The sequence below is a fragment of the Lonchura striata genome, chromosome 7 (genome assembly GCF_050655825.1).
Source record: "Lonchura striata isolate lonStrDom1 chromosome 7, ASM5065582v1, whole genome shotgun sequence".
NCBI classification, from domain to species: domain Eukaryota; kingdom Metazoa; phylum Chordata; class Aves; order Passeriformes; family Estrildidae; genus Lonchura; species Lonchura striata.
Window position 1 is genome coordinate 19606056 of NC_140709.1, and position 22421 is coordinate 19628476.

At 36.2% G+C, this 22421-nt stretch overlaps 2 protein-coding genes across 8 annotated transcripts in view; one reads left to right on the forward strand and one right to left on the reverse strand.

Moving 5' to 3' along the window:
- Positions 1-12668, reverse strand: part of LRP2 (LDL receptor related protein 2) — a 150908-nt gene extending 138240 nt beyond the window's left edge. For all 6 annotated transcript variants that reach the window (XM_085584371.1, XM_085584370.1, XM_085584369.1 and 3 more), the window contains exon 1: positions 11229-12668. The gene's annotated coding sequence lies outside the window, so the exon portion shown is untranslated. The remainder of the gene's footprint in view (positions 1-11228) is intronic.
- Positions 1-22421, forward strand: part of LOC110472785 (uncharacterized) — a 36673-nt gene that overhangs the window by 8939 nt on the left and 5313 nt on the right. For both annotated transcript variants that reach the window (XM_085584378.1, XM_085584377.1), the window contains exons 6-30: positions 493-546; positions 624-668; positions 1465-1491; positions 1770-1814; positions 2445-2489; positions 3141-3194; positions 3953-4021; positions 4687-4755; positions 6496-6564; positions 8699-8767; positions 9204-9272; positions 9360-9428; positions 9997-10065; positions 11245-11316; positions 11912-11980; positions 12619-12690; positions 13551-13619; positions 14040-14108; positions 15812-15880; positions 16962-17030; positions 17488-17556; positions 18904-18972; positions 19695-19763; positions 20625-20705; positions 21692-21727. In XM_085584378.1, the coding sequence (XP_085440504.1) occupies positions 493-546; positions 624-668; positions 1465-1491; positions 1770-1814; positions 2445-2489; positions 3141-3194; positions 3953-4021; positions 4687-4755; positions 6496-6564; positions 8699-8767; positions 9204-9272; positions 9360-9428; positions 9997-10065; positions 11245-11316; positions 11912-11980; positions 12619-12690; positions 13551-13619; positions 14040-14108; positions 15812-15880; positions 16962-17030; positions 17488-17556; positions 18904-18972; positions 19695-19763; positions 20625-20705; positions 21692-21727 (1566 nt within the window). The remainder of the gene's footprint in view (positions 1-492; positions 547-623; positions 669-1464; positions 1492-1769; positions 1815-2444; positions 2490-3140; positions 3195-3952; positions 4022-4686; positions 4756-6495; positions 6565-8698; positions 8768-9203; positions 9273-9359; positions 9429-9996; positions 10066-11244; positions 11317-11911; positions 11981-12618; positions 12691-13550; positions 13620-14039; positions 14109-15811; positions 15881-16961; positions 17031-17487; positions 17557-18903; positions 18973-19694; positions 19764-20624; positions 20706-21691; positions 21728-22421) is intronic.

The following is a 22421-nucleotide window of genomic DNA, read 5'->3' on the forward strand; positions in this document are numbered from 1 at the left end:
TGAATATCCTATAAAGATACAAACAGAAAGACACTCTGGGTTTGTGCAGCACAGTACAATGCACTTTAATTGAAAATGTTCCCTCTACTGTGTGCAAGTGGCAGTTTTGTTTGGATTAATATCTACTGTCTTTACTTGGAAAGTGCCGGTATTGCTTACACAGAAGCATACACCCCAAAGAGTTGAGAAGAAAACAAAACATCCACTTAGCAAGATGGGTAGTTACAAAAACAGTTGATCACCTCTTTTCTTCAGAGAAGAACTGAACAAACTAGTTTCGTTTATAACAAAGACAAAAGAGAAAAATTACTGCCTGTTGAGTTGGTCCTGCTGTTCCCAGATATTCAATTTCAATGTTATAGTAAATGCAGAGATTTTGGGAAATAAATCTATAGGAAGAAAATATCTTAAGTTTGAGGAAAACAGCATATATATTGTAAAACACAATTATGCTTACCAACATATATAAGAATTGTATTTTGTTTTTTTCAGGGTAAAAAGGGTCGCACTGGGGACGATGGAGCTCCAGGCCTGAAAGGAGCAAAGGTGATTGGTTTTTCAGATTTAGGAGGAAGATCTGTCTTGTCTTTATTTCACTGTTCTTGATGTTGAATTATTCACAGGGGGACCCAGGTCTGAATGGAATCCCAGGACGAGATGGAATAGAGGTAAAAAATATTTTTTCTCCTTCTCCAGTGAGCAATGTTCCTTTAAGGCAAAATACCCCCTTTTTGTTTTTTTTTTTTATTGTTATAAGAGCAAATTACAATTCAGGTTTACCATCTAATGATTCATTAACATTAGAAGAACTGAAAACATTCTCACTGCTTAATGAAAAGGAACAATTCCTTCTTATATGTGTGATCTAGAAAATACTTCCCAATAACACATAGTGCTTCCAAAACGTTGTAATGCTCTGATATGATAATCAAAGAACATTACAGAAATTGCCACTCTGCCTGAATAATCTGGGGCTTATTTAAATTTGACAAATAAAGGACTCTGTGTATAATAGCAGTGAAAAACTTGAATGAAATATATATAGGAAGTGTAGGACCAGTCTCTTAGCACGTAATTCTGAATTCATTCACATATTAATCCCTCTACTTTATGCTTTCTTATTTTTTCAGTACATCCTCTTTAATTAGTAACTTTTTCTTGTTTTCTTATTTTAGCATGTTTTTCACTAAGATGGAAATATCAACTCTACTTGATCTGCTTTTACATCACCAGAATCCCAGTCTAAAATGATACATTTATGCAATTTATTTACCCATACAACAGCATCTGTCATCACTAAAAGGCACAGTACTTCAAATCATATTGCCATATTTATCAGAGTCATCCTTTCTATTTGAAATGCTATTTTTCTGAAGAGAGTAGAATATTAAGGAAGCCAATACTCATGTTCCTACTTTTGGATTATATCTCATCACAACCTGCCTTGCTTTTTTGTTTTCCTAGGGGAAAGCTGGACATAAAGGAGAGAAGGTATGTCTTTTAGTCAGAATTGATGCCTACATCTTTGTTGGTATTTATTATATATAGTGCCGTATTTCTTTTAAGTAGTAGTAAGGAACAATAACATCATCTTAGCAGCTGCTCCACAAGCTGTAATAGAAGATGCAACTGTTCCTCCATGAACTTGCCATACAATTGCTATAATATGTCCTGAATAGTATAACATTTAGGTTTTCAACTAAAGTACCTAGAGAATAAGGATGATATGCCAATATAACTCATAAATATTTATTCCTATTCCTTTCCAGGGTGAAAGAGGTGAATGTGGAATCCCAGGAATAAAAGGAGACAGAGTAAGAAGCCACAAAGTTGTTATGTTTCCAAGAAATACAGTTAAACCACAAAAAAATACAATTCCCTGAATAACAACCATGATGATAGATTTAAGGCATATATTAGTTCTAAGGTTGAGGGAAATAGACATCTTATAGTTTTGAAGTATGTAGTAAGCAAGGATACCATTTTTAGCACCTTTCTGAGCTCTTTCTACATTTTTGTATGATTCCTCTTACGGCCCAAGGCTGAGCCTGTTTAAAACAATGGTAAAACTCTAGCAGAGGCAGAAGGCTTGAAATAGTAAGCAAAGGGAATGAGACATAAAAATGAAAACTAGATTTCTAACTCCAATCTTTAAGATTTTGTGCATAATTGCTTTAACTATTTCAAATAGAGCAAATAATAGTTTCATCCTGGATTACTGGTCCTAGATAATTAACTCTGTTCATCATTATGCTGTACTTTGATTACCAGTCAATTTAAAAATATTTATTTAATAGTTTGTGGTTGCTGAGCTTCTCTGAAATTTAATTTTGATTTTAATGTAAAGATATTTAAATAAGATACCTTAGTAAAAATTTTCCTAAAAGTTTTTAACAAAATCTAAATATACAAAAATATATAATCTTTTTTCACTTATCTTTCAGGGTCCTGAAGGTCCAGTAGGCCCCAGAGGAGTAAGAGGGATACAGGTAAAAGAAAGAAAAAAGAAAGAAAGAAAAAAAAACCAAACTAGCTATGAAAACAACTATACCTGGTTCCCTGGGATTCAAAGATCTGAAATAACATCATACTCCTACTGACATGGAATCTTTGAGTTGCTGAGTTCAAGACACTCAAAATCAATCTTCTTAAATAGCAAAATTAATACCATCTAGAAGCAATCTAGACAAATAAATCATCTTTATAAATCATTCAGTCTCAAAGACCACAGCAAACACACTTCCATAAAGACCAAAATCACTCATTTCTCTTTCAGTGTCTTAACTATTTCATTTCTTCAAGAAGTACATGGAAAATCTTTAGTCTCTTATCATCCCAATACTCTCAGACTAATGGCCAAGAAGCTTAGCCCATCATAGATGTTTCAGTACATCTTGAATGTAGATTACCTTTAATTGCATTCAAAAAAAGGGAGAGACAAATTCTCTCCCCAAATATCAGAACCAGCTCCAGCTGGGTTGAGTAGCTAAAAATATACATGCATCACAAAGAAAAGCTTCAGTTCTGATGTTTAAAACTCTTATTTCCATGCAGACTTCAGCAAATAATAGATTGTTTTTCAAGCTGCCATTTTTATGAAAGCTTGAAAAATCTCATTGAAACCACTCCTGTTTTAATAGGGTCTGCAAGGACAATCTGGAGATCAAGGGCCTGAAGGCCTGCAAGGATCAAAGGCAAGAACTGTTTTATTTCTTCTCTTAATTAATGTTAAAAATTATTAATATAGCCTCACAACAATTATGGTTTTATCCTTATATTCAATACTCTTCTTGTAGTGGATACAGCTTAACTTGACACAGATAGCAAATTGTGTACTTTTTGCATGCTACATGGTTCTTAAGAAAGGTATTTATTACTTTGCTCTTTGTATAGAATTCAGGTCCAAATCACACTCCCATCTTTATTAATCAACAGTTAAAATATGGTAGAGTCACAGAGTACTACTTAGCATTGCACTTCTTCTGTTTTCAATGTAAAACTCTTTTTTCCCTAAGTGCCAAATAGGAATCCTGTTTGGCATCTCAAATCAAGCCTTTTCTTGAAACTGAATATTCTCAAGAAGAATTCTGTAGTTCAAAAGGAATATTGTCCTGAAGAAAAACTTGAAAATAAGTGTATAAGGGACATTATTTGTTATCTCTCTTGAAATCTCCTTTGCACCAACTGATCAACAGTGATACACAGAACAGCTGAGTGTCAAAACTTACATGCTATGAAACATTTTTCCTTTCCTTAAATCTCTTATCTTTGTGCATGATTAATTATTACAAGAGAATTTTGAAGCTTTGAAAGGATGAACAGATGAAGTACTGTGTAAGACAATTCCAATGGGCTGAAATTCAGGATGCACTAAAAATTAATCTACAATGTGAATTAAACTGATTTTCCTAGACACCAATTTATAAGCAAGAGTGTTTTCATTCTTTGAAAGGGTGAAAGAGGTCTTCCTGGGCCACCTGGCTTGCCTGGAGAGACTGGAATAGGACTACCAGGCCCAAAGGTATAAAAATCTCATCTTCTGTATTGCCTGTATTGTAAGGATAAGGACCAGGACAACTGAGCTAATAGTCTTGCTGATTCACAAGAAAATTCAAGACCATAAATGCTGGTTTTGTGGTACTAGAAAGGTATTTTGTATGTTACCAAAACTGTTTACAAACAGTTGTGAACAAAATACATTTTCAGTATATACTTTAAAGGATTTTTTTACAGTAGTTGTTATGCCTGACATAAACTCAACCCAAGAAGAGTATGGTTAGGTAAAAACCCATTCATAGTCTTAAACAGAAATTAATCTGTGCAAAACAGGCTTGTTGGTTTAGATGACTGGCATAAAAAGAACGGAAACTCCGTGATAGAAATACTGACTTCTTGGGAAAGGACAGTAAGTGATACATGACTGGGTGTATGAAGGGAATAATTAATCTTTTAGACTCAGCATTGTCTTCTCTCAAATGCAGAATTGATGCTGTCCTCCAAAGCTGTGAAACACCCCAGTTCAATCCTGCTGGGCCTTGTGTGGTGTATGACTCTGAGGACACTCAGATTTTCTCTGCTGTTCCTGTATTCTCCTACATCTAATATTTCAAGCACAAAATTCCTGATGAGTTGTTATATGCTGCACACATAAAAATACCTAAATCAAGTATATATCTTTCTTTGAAGGGTGACACTGGCTTGACAGGAAGACCGGGCCCTGTTGGCCCACCTGGAGTTGGTGAGCCAGGATTTATGGTATGTCTGGTTTTTTATTTGGTAGGAGGAAAGCAGGACAGAAAGCAAGAATTCTCAATGCTTCCCCATAAAAATGGGGAAGATTTAGCACACATAAAAATGTGTGCTAAATTATAGCATCTCTTTTCTTCCTTCTATTTCACACTCTTATAGGTATTATGTTGTCTGACTCTCATTTCCCTCAATAAACTGGAAATGTTTTCAATTTCTTATCTAATTATCATATCTCCAAAACAGGTATGAAAATATAACATCTGATGCAAAACCACACAAATATATAAATAAATCTATCCCCTGATAGATTTAGCAGTGTTAAATCCCTATGTGATAACTTTGAAGTTGACTGCTTTTCAGTATCACTAGAACATTAACATCAGCATGGCTTTGAGGAGGAGACTTTCAGAATTTATAGTAGGTTTGGCTCTGAAATCCCTTCCTGCTTTTCCTTCCTTTCCTCTTCCTGGCAGTTGTAAACTCCATCTCTTTGTAGTAAGAAGAAAACCAGCATGTCAATTTTATGGTCCTTTATTTTTAAATATCAGGCAACACCTTTTACTGAACTATTTACAATACAGCAGACTTAAATTCATTTCTCTTTACCTGGATGAAAGATTTCTAGTGTAACCACAAGGGAAATTTTGTTCCGTTTTTTCACAAGTACCTTGTCCCTGTTAACAAGGCAAAATTTGGAATAAACATTTCATAAGAGGTGTTCCCATGAAAAAGAGAATCATCATTTGGTAGGTGAACTGACTGATTTCAAATACAGTACTGGAGAGCAGTGAGTTCTTGCTGAAGAGCCCAAGGAAAAGAGCATTACAAATAAGGCTGGTGGTAACAGTCAGTCCAAGCACACCAGTAACACTTCCAGTCTCTTCAATAACAGCACAGAGCAAAGACCCACTCTATGGGGGAAGAGGTTCCTGTGATGTGAATCTTCTCTTGCCAAAACAATACTGCTATAACAAGAGATTCTGATTTAAAAAAATATATTCTAAATATGCTTCTTTTATTTATTTTAAAGTGTATTTGCTTCAAAAGAAGTTCATTTTAATGGCTTAATTGAGTCCAAACATCTATACCTCAGGAATTATTCTAAAGCTCTGTTCAGAAGGATAAGCATATTTAGGCTATACAGAGACAAAATCTACCAGCATTCTGTGATGTGTGTGTAACCCCAAGCAATAAATCTGAGAAAAAAACTTTAAAAAACAGATGCAAGAAAACACTGTGAAGCAAGCTCAATATGCAGAGGTGTTGGACATGCATTTTTTTTATTTGCCCCTTGTGCTTCTATCATATGTTTTTTCAGAAAGAGAAGGACGTGCTATTTCTCTCTTTGCCAATTACAGTCACATCTTTCTATAGCTATGTCTCTTTCAGAATTACTCTGTGTGGGCTTTAATCTGGATCTGTAGCTCATGATTATACTGATACATTAATAAGGATTAGTAAGAATTTGTAAAATGGAAATTTAGGGAGTGAAGATTTCCAAAATGTAAGGAATAGAAATTTCATCTATATAATCTGTGATTCCATAGTAACCTGAAGGGTATTGTTACTGCTACAGGCCAAAATACTCATCATTTATTCACTGGGAATGCTGTGTTACTGTATTATTTGTAATAGATTATAACTACAGCAACATCTGAAGACATTACAGACAATGACATAGAATGCACTGCTGTTCATCTGAGTGATTAATATGTATTCTAGGTCATTTTAAACTTATGTTAACAGGGGCCTCAAGGACCACAAGGTGTTCAAGGAGAAAGAGGTCCACCAGGAGAAGGGCTTCCAGGAGCAAAGGTACAACAGTCAAAGGGTTCTAAGACCAGAGCAGCACCATTAAATGAGTGCATGCCAAAAAAAGTCCATAGAAGGCACAGGAATCTGAGAAAGTACCTTGTAAACTTAATTAAAATTTTACATCAAACAATCCAATATATTTTGATGGAATTCACTTGGTCCAAACATGACTTGTAGGCACAGCTAGCCTTTGGGGCCTGTAAGCCAATATTTAATTTACCTGATGCTTGATTTGTGGGATCTGAGCCTGGAATGAATTCAATAATTTTAAAACAGCCTCAAGCATTTGACTTTAAATAAAATACCATTAAAAGGTTCCTAGATGAAAAATTTAGCAGTTTGTTGTTGGCTTTTTTCCTTAGTCCTTATATAGGGATCTTTACTGTCACTATAAAGAGAGGCTTGTAAGCTTCTTACATACCTCAGCCACTGGCTTCTGCATTTTAGCAGAAGTCTGAATTCAGTTTATTGGAAAAGAAGGGTGCTGTTACTAATTTGCAGATCCAGTGGAAGTAATGAGAGTGGTAGTTGTACTTACATGAATGGACTTACTAGAAGATTCTTTTGCTGCCCACTGAAAACCAGTTCCTAGGCTGTTGTTGCCTTTGGTTACAATAACAAAGTGACACAAATTGTATGTGAACAAAATGAACAACTAAACAGTTTTCTCATTTTTATATAATTACCAATTCTGCTTGAGAAAACAAAAAAAATGGTTTCACAGGTGCAGAGACAACTAAAAATCAGATTTTCTCTGAGAGTAGCCCTTTACTAAAAATCTTAGCATTTCTGCTCAGCACAATACTGTTGTCAGCCAGATTGAAATTTAACTGCTGATAGCAACATAATATCTTCAAACATATAGTGTGTATTTTATGATGATGAATTATATAAATTATTTAACCTCATTGTTGATGGCTTGTATCTGCTTAGTAGATCTCATGCATGAAAACTAACAAAAATACAATTTGAAGAAAATGCATTTCAAAATCACTCAATTGCCACTGAAACACCACAACTAATAACTAAAACACAGTAACAGAGCACAGTGGGAACAAGTACAGATGAATGCATAATCTAACTAAAACTATTAAGCAGTAGAGATGGATAGGCAGAATATAATAATCAAAGTGGAATTCTGTCATCATTATTGGAACTCTTCATTCTATAAAAAATGTACTACTTTTTACTGCCAAGTCTGACCTGGAGCCAAGCATGTATCAACAATGTCCATTGTATCTCTAATCCAATCTGTGGCTGCCAAGCATGTCAGTTCTTTGGTTTAAAACACATTTTAAACAGGTGATTTGTTAATCTCATCAAATTTTACAGTTGCTTTCTCCACGACTTCTTACTACAAGTTCACAATTTAGTAAAAAAGATAATGAAGGCAGATGTTCTAAAGCATCAGGAGTAAAGAATGTTATTTTAAACACAAATCCTCATAATGAATTTCTGTCAAAATTAAAATTATGGAATTGGTTACAAAGGATAGAAAAAATCTGTCTGGGGCATAATTTTATTTCTTGGGTGATTTTTTTACAATTTATACAAGCTAACATCTGCCTCTATATGTTTTCTTAAGAGAAGTACAGGAAAGCACAATATTTGTACCTAGTAACTGGCACTTTCCCCAAGACCACTGTTTTGTAAATGAACATTTAGAAAGACAATGACATTTACAAATAGGCTTCTATAACAATACAGTCAACCTAGTCTTCATTCTGGCAAATGCTTAGTGGGAGCCAGATCCTCATTACCCCACTTCAATGAGATTAACCCATGGAAAAAAAAAGTAGAATTCAGTTTTTAGTTAACCTCAATACTCAGCCCTGCAGGCATTTAAACCAGTTGTGGTTTTGCCATTGATTTGAGAGGAAGCAGAACCGGACCTTAAGTAATTGAGGTAGGCAGAAAGATAAAGAAGAAGCTTGTTCAGCTCTTTCCTCAGCAATTTCAAATTGCAGGGCAAACGCTTTTGAAAAGATAATCACTTTGGTATCCTGGAACACAGATCCAGGAGCAGTTTTCTGGTTCTTTTCATTTTGGTTTTCATTATGACAGAGCAAACACTGTCTCTAGTTACTTCAGTGAGAACAGTGTGTCTCCACAGTTAACTTATCTTTTCATGCAGGGAGATCGTGGCTTTGATGGACCAAAAGGCCCTCGTGGACTTCCAGGCATCAGCATAAAAGGTGAAAAGGTGAGCAATAAATACACCAGGGGATTAATGGAGTGCAAATAAATCTAATACAGGGAATACAGGGTTGATACTCACTACAGAAGACACAATGAGGAAAGGAACCCATAAAAGACACTGAAGAATGTGGTATTTAGTTGAGATTTATGCCCAATAAATTCTCCCAACCCATTTTAACATCTCCTCATATTAAAATAGAGGATGTTAGAAAAAGCATCTGATTCTGTGTAAAATTTAAGGTTTAAAAAGGGAAAAGGAGACTAGAGGTTGTTTGCAACTGACCCAGTGGAGAATAAATGCATGTGTGAAAGATAAAAGGTCAGATCCACAGCTTTACTGACTTCTTCAAAAGAAGTCAACGTGTACTGACTAGCATGGGAGGTGTCTCAGATTGTTTCTGTATCTTTGCACAACTAAGCAACTATACTTTGTTTGCCAGGGTGACTGTGGTCCTCCTGGTTTACCAGGATCAGTTGGATTACCTGGAATTGGAATTCAAGGAGAAAAGGTACAATTTCCCCCTCACCCCACACTTTAGTGTATAGTAACAGATATTATTTTATTTTTTTAATAATTACTTAACTACTCTTCCCAGGGAGTGGAGGGCCCAAAAGGACCACCTGGCTCTAGAGGGCTACCAGGACAGGGGATACCTGGACCAAAGGTCAGGGAATTTTCTGAAGTAAAAGCTACTGTGCTGTTTGTATCATTATGTTTCATGATCAAGAAATGGTGTTTGGAATGGAAATTCAAAGTAATTTCCTGAAAGATGTGACAAAGTTCTGGATGACTGATGGCTATTAAAGCATGGTATAAAGGAACTAGAGGTGAAAGTGGGTCAAGCATCCATGACAAGTAAAGAACTTTGCAGAATCAAGTATCACCTCTTACACTTGAAGTGATTGTGCAGGGATATGATCACCACTGCTAAAAAATAAAAAAAAAAATTAAAAATTGTCTTTTAATGTCATATATGCTCCTGAAATATCAGATCTTTGCCAGGAAAGATTCCAGGGGGCATACAAGTGTAGATTTACAGCATTAATAATTTCCACCAACAGCTCTTTGGCGACAGCTCAAAATATGTGGCAAATTCCCAATCTTTGTGACCACAGGTTTAACACTTCTTACTATAGAAAATATTACACTAATCCTTCTTAAAATTTAAGCAATTAAACATATGCTTTTATATTTTCCATAATAATGCTGTTAAAAACTAATATCTGCTTAAGGGTGAACAAGGCTTGCCAGGAGAGACTGGAGTGCCAGGAGAAAGAGGTATTGGAGAACCTGGTTCTAAGGTACATTGTTAATAGAGGAATTATTTAATCTATTTATTCATTTTGATTATAAATTTATAATTCCTGAGTATACTTTCCGAAGCCACATAAAAGCAGGTTTAGAAATAACTTTTAAGTTCTTAATTTTTTGAATGTTTAACACAGACTTCCAATAACCTCCAGATACGGCAGCATTTTAAATACTCCTGTTCTGTAAAAAATAGTAAGACTTATGGTGACAGGAAACTTCCACCTGCCTGGCTCATGCTCAAGTCACTGTTGCACACAGCTCACCTACAGCTCTGTGCATAAAAGCATCCAGAATATTAAACAGCTGCCAGAATTCACAGCCCCAACTGTAAGCTATGCTGTAGCTTACACCAGAGAGGTGAAAAAATGCTCTGAACAGTGGTTATTGTGCTGCTCCTTCCCTTTCCACACAGAATATGGTGGAAACAGAGCAGCTACATCCTCACACCTTCATATGAGAAACAAGCTGTGCTGGTGGACAGAGAGAACAGTTGAGTTGCTAAGAGGAGAGGAAGCTATAACCAGATTATTTTACTGCTGAAGTGCCCAAAATAGTCCCACTCAAGTGCCCAAGATCAGTCCCTATGTCATTAACAGCCAAATTAACACAGAACAGGGGAATTGATGATTTGCTCTTGTTTGTTAGGGATTTGTGACAGGGGCTGGAAAAGAAATTATTCAATTTCTCTCTTTAATTTCACAAAATACAGTAATGCCAATTGAACCCATTTGACCCCAGATTACTCTAAAACCAGGTCAGGCTCCTGAATCTTACATAATAGGGCCATGATAATTCCACTTATATTGTTTTGCATTGATATTAATCAGCAAGATGTCAATCATTGTGTCATAGTAAATTCTATCTGATATTTCCTTCAAATGCTGCCACTTAATGAAATGGTTACAATAATTTTTAAGAATAAGCTGAATAATTAATAGCTAATAATTTTAATTGCATATATAAAATGCACAGTTCAAAACAATCAGATTGTAGGATAGTACCAAGTAATAAGAACTGTCTTTATAAAAAAAAGACAAGACTTCATATGCATAAATGTTTTCTACAAGTGTATTTAAAGTTTAGGAAAAAAATTAAATAGATTTCCTTAATTCAAAGAAGGAATAGTACTGAGTCTTCATTTAATAGAACTTACTTTTTACTGATGTAAGGGTGATCCAGGGCCTTCAGGACTGGCAGGTCTGCCTGGTCTTCCAGGAGAAGATGGAGCCCCTGGACAAAAGGTTGGTTCATCTCTCTCTGTAATCTGTCTCCTTCGCCTCAAGCATTGCTACTGTTCTCCTGTGCTGACACCCAAACCTAGAAGAGAAAGTGTTCATGGACAAGGGGAAAAGTACCACATTTTTTTCAGAAAAAAAAAAATCTCTCTTGAATATACTTTTTTAGGGAAAACTTTACTTTTTCTAATTTTTTGGGGTGGGGCATTGCCTTATCTTGTTTACTCTTGTGTGCTTTGTGTAATTCATTAAATGTCCTGCAGCTCAGGAAGGAAACCACTAAAATGGCTATGGTCAAGCTTTCATGGCTTTCTGACCGTGTTTTTTTCTAAATTCAGAAACTCCATTATTTAAGGTTATATACTCAGAGTACAGCTGTCACTAAGGAAATGTGTTACTTCTCGCATTCCACACGGAGTTGAACAGTGCTTGCTTCCAAATATGGGAAAAAACACCTGGACACACCTGACATCAGTGGGAGTTTTCTCATTGATTCTGAAAGGTCTATGGTTTTAATGAACTTATTCAAGGGAATACAAAGTTCATCTTGCACCATGTCCATGCAGTGTTCTGAAACACTTCTTTGATTTTTCTATTCAAGGGTGAACCAGGGTTGCCTGGTCTTAGAGGTCCTGAAGGTGTTCCAGGGATTGGAATACAGGGGGAAAAGGTGAGGATTTCTTACTAAAGGTGTCACTCAAAATTGTAATGTCCCAGGAATAGGTTTGTCAAAGACGTCTCTTTTTTTTGTCCAATAGAAGTAGCAAAAAAATATTCTGGACTCATAGCCATTTCATTTTTGTTGCAATTATTACAGCCTAGTAATCTGCTTGAACAGCCGTTTTCCCTTTAGAACTTTACACTATTCCTATCTTTTCTTTGTGATCAATTGATTTGCCCTATTTGCCTTCAAATTAAAAAAAAAGTACTAGCAAGTGTATTATATTTTCCTGTTTTGATTATTTTTTAATATATTTTTAATGTAATACTTAACTTGCTTTTCAGCTGCAATTATTCAACCTTTAAAATTCCTTTTGGCTTTTATTTTTCTCACAGTATTCTGTGGTAAACTGGTTTATTTAACTTCGTATGAAATCTATGTCATTTTAATTGTAAAAGTCCAACACTGGACAACTCCTGAGCAGAATTAACTGACTTGCCAATGAAGGCAATAGGAACAACTCATGTGCACCACCTACAAATAGAAGTTTGCTATTTTTCACTGGCATTTACAACTGATTTCAGTTAACACATTTTTAAATTATTTGATGCATTGACATGTGTGACATGTCTTTTCCATTTTTGTAGGGAGATCAAGGACAGAGAGGAATACGTGGATTAACAGGACCAACAGGAGTGCCTGGACCTGTTGGACCTAAAGTGAGTTTATTACTATGTTATATTTATAAAATAGTCTTCCAAAGCTGAACATTGTTCCAGATTTCAGAAACAACTGTTCTAGAGTGAACTCGTTTAATTATAAAATAATTACAAAGAAGTTCACCAAAGGCTTCTCTTATCGAGAATCACCGGGATCCCTACAAACTAGCAGTGTTTTTTAAAAACCTTTGCGTTTACCATATTGCTTCCCTGTTGGTTTGCAAAAAGTAAAGGTATATACTGGTATTTTTATACTGAAATATTTGAGAAAATAGTATGGTGTATGGCATATAAATACATGACAGGACTTTATTTTCCCTTACACTGACTCATGGCTGATATTCTTTTATGGATTTGTGTTTCTGCTAAAATGCTCAGTACTTATTGAAAGTGAGAGAATAGCTACTCCAGGTTTCTCCTCCAGTTTCTTATTTTGCTATTTATACACACAAGAGTATTTCCCCAAAAAAGAGCTAAAAAAGTAAACTTAAAGAGAAATTTTAAGAAAATCTACTGTAACAGAAATATATAAAAGTTTTCAGTATACCTACACAGCTGGGCAGGGAGTCTTGAGCACTGTATGTAGAGGACCACATCTTGAATACACTAAGAAAGGGACTTCTAAAACCATGTTTGTTTAGTGACTGAGAAGAATCTCATTTCAATGGAGAAAACAGAATATTGTTGTTAGCAGTTCTCCAAGCAGTTAGATTGATCTCTGCATAGAATAGCTTATTAGAAGTTCTAATAGAATTTTAATGGAATTAAATGTAAATTGTTGCATAAATGTTTTCTCTATGTGATAGTCATACTCACTTTCAGAAAAATCCATTGTTTTTTTTCTCCTACCTTCACTGCAGGGGGAGCCTGGTGTACCAGGACGTCTTGGGATGCCAGGCCCTCCTGGAAGATCTGTGCCTGGACCAAAGGTACCATCCACATTCCATCTTCTAGTGCTTAGAAACCAAGGGTGAAAACTGAAGTAGGCTATGTTAATATTTGTGTCAACAATTCCAGCCTTATGAAGTCAGCTAAAACTTCTTCTGGATTGCATCCAGTCAAGTTACCACTGTGCCCTAGTATTAAATGTATGGCAGCTTGAAGTGTGGCCTACCTTTGCTCATTTCTTTATTTTGAATAACTCTGGATATCAAAGCACATTTGTTTATTCTTTGTATTTTTTCTATTTATTCTTTCATTTTTATTTATGCTTTTGGTGTTTAATGTTTGCAATAGCAATAAATAAAATTAGCTGTTATGCTTTTTATACATGAATTTGTATAAAAGAAACCCACCGCCTGTGGTGTTTAATAAGATATGTAACAGAGGATTTATTTTCTTCATTGCAGGGTGACATTGGCTTACCTGGTCTTGCTGGACCAATTGGAGAACCAGGTTTTGGTCTTCCAGGGGCAAAGGTAGCTCCTAAATTGTTAAACTGATTTCTGATACAACTGTAAAATAAGGCAGGAGGATTTCAGTGAAGCAACAACAAATCTGCTAGGATGGCCACAGCATTTCACTGACATGTTCCACAGTTAATGTGTGTGTCCTACAACTCTGGCAGATGTATAAGGATTTGCAGAGCTGGAAAACCATGGATGGTCAATGCTCCAGAGTCTGTAACTATAACCTTTCAAATGGTAGAGAACCAGGAGAAGAATGTTTCTAAATGAGGAGGAGTGAGTTCAGAGAGAGCACACGATTAACCCTGCTTAGAACAGCCTACATGTAAATTACAAGCAGTTGATTTCTCTCAGCCAGGCTCCTTTGCTTCATTCATAAGTTCACGGTTAACTTCATAACATTCATAACACAGGGTTTTAGCGTAAGAAGAACATGAATATGTAGCTAATCTCTAATGGCTTCCATATACCACTGCCTCAGTGGTACCTAGATTCAACTTTCATAAGCCATTCTTCATTCCAGGAAAGATCTTGTCTGAAGACCAAGAAACTCAGGACATATAAATCTGTGTTTCTCTAAATATACTGGATTCTTCCTGCCCCTCCCCCACCTTTTTTTCTTAGTGAGTTTGACAGTACTTTTGAATACATCCCTAATCCCTTGTTCTTTCAGGGAACTGAACAGAGTAACAAAAGCATGAGAAACATGTGACAATCACTCTCTCTTTTTGATTAGTCAGTGGTTTTCAAGATTTTTACATTTCTTTTCATCAGGAGGAGATTATGCTGATGGAATCACATCAATTTCTGGTGTAGTCCAGTCAATTCAGAGAACTTCATGTTGTCCCATTTTTGGGGATCTAACAAGAATTAATCAACTGGAAGCACATCTTTTGGTCAGAGTTGCAAGTCTCTCTCCCTCAGCCTTGAACCCCCCAAAAGCTCTTTCAACTGGGCAAAATTGCATGTTTCTGTGACTACATTCTTCACTTTTTGCTGTCTTTGTCAGCACTAGTGGCTCTGCTTTTTCTTAGTTCTTAGACACACAACCATATAGGGTAAAGCCATAGAGGGTCAAGCTTTCTACATCCTATTTAAAAAAAAAATTGCATGTGTCTTTTCTTGATGCTGTTTTAAATGTCCGTATTTTGGATAGCTACAGGAACAAATACAATCTTGATCATCCATTCTATAGCAACTGAGCAAATCACTGCACCCCGCAGTGTGGCTGGGATGGTTAACATCCTGAGTTTTCTTGGTAAATCTGTTCCTGAGATAGTCCAGCTGTCTGGATCCATGAAAGGAGATTGGTTGTACATTTCCCATAGGAAGATCCTCTTATACTCAAAAGGTTTAATGAAGTTCCACAGCACTATAGGAAAATAGAATTCTAGAACAAATGATGATAAATATACGGTAAATACAACTGAAGTAATTTCTTCTTATATGTAGGCCACAAATGACAACAGACAGAGGTCTTAAATATATTAAAATTAGCGAATCAGATGTGTAGATCATGAGCACTATTAAACGTCTCTGGTTTAATCCAAGATTAAATAAACCTAGAATAATAATTCACATAGTAAAACACATTAGCCAATAGACAGAAAAAGTCAAATGACAGTATATTTGCCAAATAAGTTTCACTTTCATGGATAATTTCCTGCTAGCAATTGTATTGGCATTCACTCAGCTGTTTTTCCTGCCTTCATCAGGGTGACCAAGGCCTTCCAGGACCCCCTGGGCCTTTTGGGCAAAAAGGAGATGGTTATCCTGGCCCACCTGTAAGTTTATGGATTTTTCTTTTACGTGAGTTGGGAAGAAATAAGTGCTACACTTAAGGGATTATCCTCCATGTCTGACATGCTAGGAAGTATACATTAGTATATATATGCATAGGCCTAATGCTGGTCTAAAAGCCTAAAAAGCCTAAGACTCCTCAACTGAGGAAATGCAGTTCAACACAGAATAAAATGCAGTATCTCTCTGAAATAGCACAAGATCATCCCTGTTCTTCACTTCTCTTGATTACACCCTGTAGTATATTCCAAGTGGGTTCTTTTTGCCTAAGTATCACTGATGTTTCAATCAGTTCCCTCAAAATCTTCCTGTAGGGTCCTGTCTTCTGCCCAACCATACAAAATTTATTCCCAAACAGGAAAATACAATCTAGCTAAGCAGCTGGATCCATATACATCCTAGAACCACTAAAAAAGCAACTGGTGTGCTAAGAGCCAGAACTAATCTACAGAGGCCTTTATTGGTAGATATAACCAATCCCTGAAAAAAGGATGCAAAGAGAAAAGGTTCCTTCTTCTCCCTTCCCTGCACATGTGTGCATCACTGGCCTCACATATCCAGTCTGCTCATCAGCATGCTCCACCAGCCCTGGCAGTTACCTGCCCGTGCAGCAAGGAAGTCTCAGAAAGATTGCTGGCGACAGTCAGGGAGTTTGGACCACACATATTTGCATTTGCCTATGCTAAAGACAAAAGTAAAAGTACTTGCATTTGCCATGCTGAGGAACCAAAATGAACAAATATTGACATGGAGATTGGAAACTGATTTATAATACTTTCTGATATTTTTGTGCAACCCAGCAAAGAACTGCTTCTGCAACTGCCTCTCCAGATTAGACTCCTCTGCCTTCAAAAACATTCAAGCCCTTGCATGACATGCAACACACATGTAAATGCTACTGACACTACTTCTGGAACATCAGAGTAAAGTTTAACCAGTTGTAGATCACAGTTATCCCATTAAGAGACAATATAGTTAAGATACTACCATATAAATATTAACAAATGCATGTAGTCAATGTAGCTGTAAATTAAATTCATATTTTGTCTGTGCATACAATTTCAGGGCTTGCCAGGCCTCCCTGGGATTCCCGGTGAGCAAGGCCCAGATGGAGTTGGACTGCCAGGGCCTAAGGTAAAGACTTCAAGATCTAGAAAAACAAATGCTTGTGTATACTCTACTTCATAGACATACAATTCCTACCTATAGGTCAAAGTCAGAATACTTATTTAATCCAGCTTTAACTTTCTTCTCGGTATATAAGAGATCTTTTTTGGTTTATGTTTGTTGGGTTTTTTTTGGGTTTTTTTTGGGGGGGAATCTGGAGTTCATTGTATAATATGGGAATTGTAATTCCTGTGTAGTTGTGCATAATTGACTTGAATACATTTAGACCACCAGCCAGTGTTTATCCCAAATAACTTACTTGTCCTGCCAGCAATATCCTTGGGTTAGCCTTGTTTGGACTTGCACAGTGCAGTTCAATAGTTCTCTTCTCTTTATCTCATTTGGGTATAACAGATGCTTAGAGTTCTAGAGATATGTTAAACTTTGGTATTCACCACTTATTTCTTAAAGTATTGACTTTCAGGGTGATCCTGGTAGTAGAGGACCAGTTGGCCCTGCTGGTCCCCCAGGAAAAGGCTTGCCAGGACCAAAAGTAAGAGATTTAAACAATTGTGTCTCTCTTTGTCTAATTTCTAAAATAAGGGGGGGAAAGTATACTATAAAAATGTGTGATTATGTATAGACATCTGCATGTTTTCTGTCTTCACTGGAAGCAACTAATCCAACAAATAATCTTTATTTTGTAGAAGATCAAAACTATTTCTCGTAACTAGCCACAAACCATAGCCTCCTTGTGGACGCATATGATAAATGATAAGGTGATAACCATGCAGTGAAGATCAGTGACAAAACATTTAGCTCCTGGAGACACTAGCAGCAAAAATTTTTTCAGACCTATCATTGGTCAGAATTAAGGGCTGGGCAAGCACTAGTATGTCTTGCTTATACTATTGTTACAGCTATAGGTTAAGTGGGATTAATTCCTCTTTTTTATTGTATAAATCAGATAATCACCTAATAGCCAGTATGAGGATTGATCCCTGCAAAAATGATTATTTTTGTAATTATTTTGTAACCGTTACAAAGCACTGAAAATAACTGTAACTATAAAAAGCAATTTTCACTGTGAAACCTCTCAAATTGGAAACTCTTGTGCTCCTACAGCTATTTCAAAAGTCTACTGAATACAAAAGAACTGGTTTGAATGTAAATAAAAAGGAACTCAAGAACGTCAAATGCAAATATTATGCAACATCATAATGAGTTACCTGCACACTGTGACTGTCCTTGAGATACAGTTCCCATTGGCAGGAAGGTGGGGTCCAGCAAAAAGCAGTGGTGAAGCATCTTCTCAGGCAGCACTAATGCCAAGAAAGCATGTGCATGGGATCCTTACAAATGAGGAAACTGAAAATTTCATGCAGGAATAGTAGAATAGCAGTATAGACATAAAATTAATATGTACTATTTGGGTTTTGATTGCTTCCTGTGAGTAACATGGAAGGGGAACATTTTTTCTTGAGTTCTGTTGAAAACTAGCTTATAAATTAGCAACAAGTGTTTATTTGCAATGCCACATTAGTATATATATATATGCACAGACCTTACTGTATAATGGTGGTAAAAGATAAAAAAACAACAATAATCTTCTCTTAAATTTTAATTCAGTCCTCAATATCCCACCAATACAATCCATCCTTCAATGCAGCATATATCTCTATCAGCAAGGTGATTCACGTTCACTAAGTATTAAGCCAAGTGACTCCTTCAAAGGATAAACTGGATTATTAAAATCTGATAGAGGCCAAAAAGAGTCTTTCTCAGCTAGAGCAATCTTATTACCACTACTTATAAAAAGACATGTTTGGTAGAGGAAGGACAAGAAATTACAGAGTAGTATAACAATTTATTGTGTATTTTTGTTCTGAACATTCTCTAGGGAACCATAGGACGCCCAGGGCCACCTGGCTCTCTGGGACCTCCTGGTGAAGGTATTCAAGGAACTAAGGTAAAAAGACTCAGTGTCTTCAATATTTAACCTGCGCTGAGTGGTCAATCTGACCATCACAGTGTTAAGAAGATTTCACATTGTTTCTTATATGAAGAGAGCCTCAGGCTAGAAAATGAGAAGGATAATGTGAGCATCTGCAGAACATGTTCTGTCTACTGCTGCAAACTAGTCCAAGCATGTGTGTGTTGAGGAAAGAAGAATGAACTTTTATCAGTTAAAGAAACCTTTACAAAATTAAAAATAACACTCCCTCTGCCTCAACTCTCATGCTCACAAAAACAGTCTGAATTAGTTATGATTAGTTATGTGTACTGCCACTCTATTCTATTCAGTAGAGAAAAAGTCTCCATCCTGAATGTGTGTACTAATATTTTTTCCTTGTAATATGCACTTTTACCCAAAGCATCAGTCCGATGAGACAGACTCAAAAGATAGAAATAAGAAAGGTAGAATGAGAAGGACTAAAATGGTATGGAAAGAGGGAAAAATTAAAATTGCAATCAAATTTAAATTAAATCCAATCATGATCATATGGGTTTTCAATACTATGTATCTTTATACTGAAGTACTTGAGAAATATAAATTAGCCACTAAATTGTCTCAAGTGCCTCAAGATCCTTGTTAAAATGCAGTTTGAAAAGCTTTCTCTTTGAACATTTTAAATGACTGTGTGATTAAAGATTACAAAGGGTTAATATCACTACCTGGATTATCATTAGGGGGAACAAGGTATTCAAGGAATGCCAGGACCACGAGGCCCCCCTGGAGAAGGACTTCTGGGAGAGAAGGTATGATATCTAAATCAGAGATAATAGTGAGATAATACCCTAGATGGAAGCCAACACACTCAAAATGCTCTTTTACAGTCAGTTCTTATTGAAGGCATGTGAATTCTGTGTAAAAGGAGTCCCAGACACCAGAAGATTATATTATTATTATTATATTGTTATTATGTTATTGTTATTATATTGTCATTAGAAGTGATATTATTATTTTATTATTAAAATAAATATTAGATTTAATACACTTTCTTTCACCTACCTGCTATGCAAAATTTTGTGACTAAATCAACGTTAAGAAAAAGAGAAAGGGAGGCTGGAATCAGTGTTTAGGTGTGATTATAATGGCTCAGAAAGGCTGTACAAAGTCCCATAGTCTACTAAAAATCAAACCAAGATACACTAATACATCTGTTTGTTATGCCAAACACCTCTTCTGGGCCAAAAAGTTTTTCAGAGTAATATTCTCTTTATTCATTCTAATGAATTAATTAGCCCTTGGATTAATTCATTCTAATGAATGAAACCCTTGGATTTCTTTTCTATTTCTCTAGTGTTATCTTATTTTTCTAAGGCACAGATAATAATTTCCATCATGCAATAGCACATGAAACCCCTTAGTCTGCATGTAGTTGTTTGAGATGCTTCATTGTTCACTTGAGGTATTTTTTCCCATAAAAATGCTTAGCCAATACTACAAGTTATTAATGAAAATCACAAAGTACCAATTTATTTAAATGATCTCTAACAAAGATTTCTAACACACGTCACAAGATTAATGCACATTCAACAAAGACCACAAGAGAGAAATATGAAGGGTAACAAAAACTGACTTACACTTTCTGTCTGCTTACCACCATGGTTTTAAAGGGAGATCGTGGAGCCACAGGTGACAAGGGGAAAAAAGGAGAAAAAGGTGATGTGGGCGACCCTGGTTTATCTGGAGAACCTGTGAGTAACTCAGGTTTATCACAGATGTTTTCGTAAACCACTCAGAAACAAAGCTGGATTGTGTGTTCTTTTTTCTATTTAATTACATATAATCTGAAATATTTAAGAAACTGAAACTATTAAAACTTTAATAGAACAAAGATATTTACTTGATTAATACCCCACTTCCCACTTGGATGTGGTTTCTTCCTTATGGCACTTGTCATGGTTTAACTGCAACCAGCAACTAAATACTGCACAGCCACTCGATCGTCTACTGCCCAGCACAGGTGTGATGGGGAGGAAAATCCAAAAAAAAAAGGTGAAATGAAACCTAAACAACCAGAAGACTCATGGATAGATATAAACTGGTCTAATAATTGAACCAAGAATAATTATAGTCACAATAATAAAAAAGCCAGGTGATGCCAAATAAGATTGCTCAGCACCCGCTGCTGGATGCCCAGCCCACGCCCGAGCAGTGCTGGGCCAGTTTCTGTACTGAGTGTGCCCTCCCATGCTCTGGGATATCCCTTTGGCCTGTCCAGCTCAGCTGTCCTGGCCATGCTCCCGCAGCTCCTTGTGCAGCTTCTCACTGACAGAGCATGGGAAACTGAAAAGTCCTTGACTATGGGTAAGCATCACTTCTAATATCCAAAACAACAGCGTGTTGTCAACATGATTCCCATAATAAATCCAAAATACAGCACTGAACCAGCTACTAAGAAAATGAACTCTATCCCAGCCAAAACCAGGCCAGCAGTGAAAGACAACTGACAGGCAGTGATCCAGTGGGAGACTTGAGGTCATCCACTTCCCATAAACCACCGCAGGAGGTTGCAGGTACTACATGCACGAGGCAGTGCAAGTGCATCAGAAGCACACGTTTTCTAGTTTAACTTTCTACTGGAAAAATATTTTTCTAATAATGGTATTGCTGAAGTAGTGTTCTCAATTACAATGTTACTATGTAATTGCAATAGCTTAATTAGAAATCACTGTTACAGGGCAAAACTGGACCAAAGGGAGACCAAGGCCTAACAGTAAGCAAATTCCATTATTTAAATCCCATTCTAGCAAGATATAAACAACACTCTCAGATGAAACATAGCCTTTTAAAGAGCTTTCTGATTAGAAGCCACCTCAGTAATAATATAGAAAAAAAGCTTTCTGATTTTTTCTTGCATACTTTATGCTGAAATGGAATTAAAAGTTCCTTGTGACTTTAGATGTTTTTCTGCTATATGTTCTTTTATAGCTCATGTTAGATCACCCAGGTGTGTACTTGCTGCAGGAAGGTTTTTTTGAAAGTATTTAAGAGTATAAAGAGCAAAGATCTTCAAATTGTCACGGTCTATCATGCTATGAACTTATTTATATTTCTGCTAAGCCTGTACCACATTTGAGTCAAATTCAGCAAAGTATGTCAGTGAGTATATAAATGCTACTACAGTTTATGATGAAAGCTGAGAAGCAGTAGCAAAAGGTTGTATTTGAAAGACTGACTCAATACCAGATGAGTCCTGTCATGCACTTCAAAAAATATAACAAATGATTGCTCTAATACTGAGAAACACTGTTAACATGTCACATAAGCTATCATTTTTCTGGACAGACAGCACTGAAGGCAGCAGTTTTGGGGTTTTGTGCTGATGAAGTCTGCGTAATAGAGTGGGCCAGGTACCTCAGGGCTGATAATTCCCAATTACATTCTGTTTTGGTGCTCAATTGTTTTAG